The 2460-nt window shown below is 35.3% G+C and overlaps 2 protein-coding genes across 2 annotated transcripts in view; both read left to right on the top strand.

Annotated features, from left to right (window-relative positions):
• Positions 1-2460, top strand: part of LOC106867972 (uncharacterized) — a 17854-nt gene that overhangs the window by 8657 nt on the left and 6737 nt on the right. Inside the window, exon 3 of the mRNA XM_014913052.2 lies at positions 1876-1916. Within this exon, the coding sequence (XP_014768538.1) occupies positions 1876-1916 (41 nt within the window). The remainder of the gene's footprint in view (positions 1-1875; positions 1917-2460) is intronic.
• Positions 1-2460, top strand: part of LOC106881856 (cadherin-23) — a 65987-nt gene that overhangs the window by 56887 nt on the left and 6640 nt on the right. The window contains exon 10 of the mRNA XM_052965882.1: positions 1876-1916. Within this exon, the coding sequence (XP_052821842.1) occupies positions 1876-1916 (41 nt within the window). The remainder of the gene's footprint in view (positions 1-1875; positions 1917-2460) is intronic.

The following is a 2460-nucleotide window of genomic DNA, read 5'->3' as shown; positions in this document are numbered from 1 at the left end:
TTGAGACCGCGACCTGTTCACTGACAAAATTCTGTGCTGCACAGAATTTTGTCAGTGAACAGGTCGCGGTCTCCAAGCGAAAAAAATATTTTGACAAATTAAATTTAAATGTTGAAGTGAATCTGACGGCTTTTGTGTGTTATTTTAAATGGCTTATAAACACCTTCCACACTGCAATTGTTTTCGTTCCAGCACACGATCTCAGATCAGGTCACTTGCTATGCAAGTACATCTCCGTAATATATATATATATATATATATATATTATTTTATGTACATAGCTGAGTAGTATATCCTTGGTTATGGTATATTACCAGTGAAAAAGTTACCATTGGCTTCACATCTACTATTGCACTTAGTGATACAGGCAACTATTCTGATCTACTGGCTGGAAGCGTTTAGCTTCTTTACCAATGGAATATACAGTTTGGGTCAGTTTGGTAGTGGAAAAAACCGAAATGAGAAAACTCTTTGAGAAAGTTACCTCCCCTTCAACGATTTATGCTGTAGCAGAAATGGGTCAGTTTGTGTATGCTCTTTCTGTTCCCTAATCTGCAAATGGAGACCACATTTCCAAAGCAAATTTTCTGTCATGAGGGCATCAGCTAAAAACATCACTATATGAATTCAAGAAGACTTCTAGGTCATGCGAATTTTTTAGTCATTTTCCTCTCTGCCACGGCAAGTTTGCAGTATCTGCTTCCATTGAGGTATGGTCCTGATTGTTCAAGCAGCTTCCAGTTAATTTTGTATGGCATTCTCTCTTTTTTTAATCGCCGTATGTTGCTGGGTAATACTGTTACATTGCACATCTCTGGGATCCTAAAAGAGGAACTATGATTATTTAACCTTGGCTTTAAAGGAACCTCTATTGCTCCAACATATTTTTGTGTATGTTTCCTTTTGTTACTGTTACTGTTGGACACCTCTACTTCTAACTTATGGACAACTAACCAATATATATATACTACAGCGACCAATACTTACACTTATATTGGCTGCACTGTAAATTTTAAGGAGTGCTTACACAACCACTATTCATCTTTTAAATTAAGATGCAGGACTGGCAAGACGTCTGTAGCCATGAAGATCTGGGATCTCAAAAATGACGATGTTAAATTTGATTTAAGTTGGGACATAAAACCATACTTAAACGATAGATGTGGATGCAAACTTTACTTCATGGAACTGTTTGAAATTTTAAGATCTAATAGTGAAAATTTATTAAATAATAAACTAGACCTTCGCCTTTCCTGTATGCATAAGATTAGCTGCATGTTCAAATACCTTAAGGGCATTAAACAACCTTGGTAACAGCTCCAAGCCTAAGTCCCAAGTGGTGATGCGGTCTATCCATTCTACCAGCATTCTTCTTATTGGTTTCTATTCATTTATTTGAATAAACTCCTGTATCTGTTGAAATGAAGAGTCATATGGATGTAGTGAAATGACTTCAACATGAGTGTTGTTGAGCATGCTATTATGTTTATCATTGGTATGTAGATTGAGTAACAATGTACATTTCTCAATATGGTATCTACTCCAATGTACTTCTGTTTGCTCTGGTAAAATTCTGACTGTCACACCAATGTATGCTGTGGTTGATTTCTTACATTTGTCTACCATACATTAAATGGTAAACTAGTTTACCATTTAAAGCATGTACATTTAGAAATTAAAGCTAAAAGATTGCCATCCTGACAAATACAAAGATTATAGTATGCCATGTACCTTACGTTCGTATGCACATCTACATTTATTGTTGGAAAATATAAGCATCTCCACTAAAATATTCCTTCCTCTCTCTCTCTTTCTCTCTCTCTCAATGATATATTTATTTGTCTGTTCATTGCTTTTTTTCCCATTTCTCTTCAGATATACCAGGAAATTAAGAGCAGCTAAAACCACTACAAATCGTAAGTTGTTTTAATGTCTATATCTTTGGTTTGGAATGAATGCAGTGTCAACTTTTTGGTTGCAAAGTTGACCTTTGAGATGTCCTGTATTTGTGGGATATGGTTTTTAACTTACACTGGCTTTCAAAATTTTTTTTTTATGTATTATATTCTAGAAAAGCAGGCCAGCATCCATAATCTTTAACTTCTCTCCCAAAGACTAATGAGATCAATGTAGAGTTGTATATAACTATCATGTGGAGTTATTCTAATCTCATCGGCAAAGCAAGCCTCGATGTAATTGTTGACAGGGCTGACCTTAAGCCAACTGGAGCAATTGCTCCCAATCAGGCCCTGTGCTCAGGGGGACCACATTCTATGCTGCAACATTTCATAAAGGTGGTCTCCCTGAAGTCTTAAAAAATTTACATGTTCTTTCAAAAAAGAAAGAAAAAACATACTGGATTTAAAAATAAACAAGCTTGTGATGGTTTTATAGATATTTAAAAATTATGGTGCTATGATGCTAGATGTTTCTATTATTTTGTCCAACCCCTGTATATAT

This window comes from Octopus bimaculoides, chromosome 2 (assembly GCF_001194135.2).
Source record: "Octopus bimaculoides isolate UCB-OBI-ISO-001 chromosome 2, ASM119413v2, whole genome shotgun sequence".
Classification (NCBI taxonomy): domain Eukaryota; kingdom Metazoa; phylum Mollusca; class Cephalopoda; order Octopoda; family Octopodidae; genus Octopus; species Octopus bimaculoides.
The sequence above is the reverse complement of the archived record's forward strand: the minus strand, read 5'-3'. Positions and strand labels throughout refer to the sequence as shown.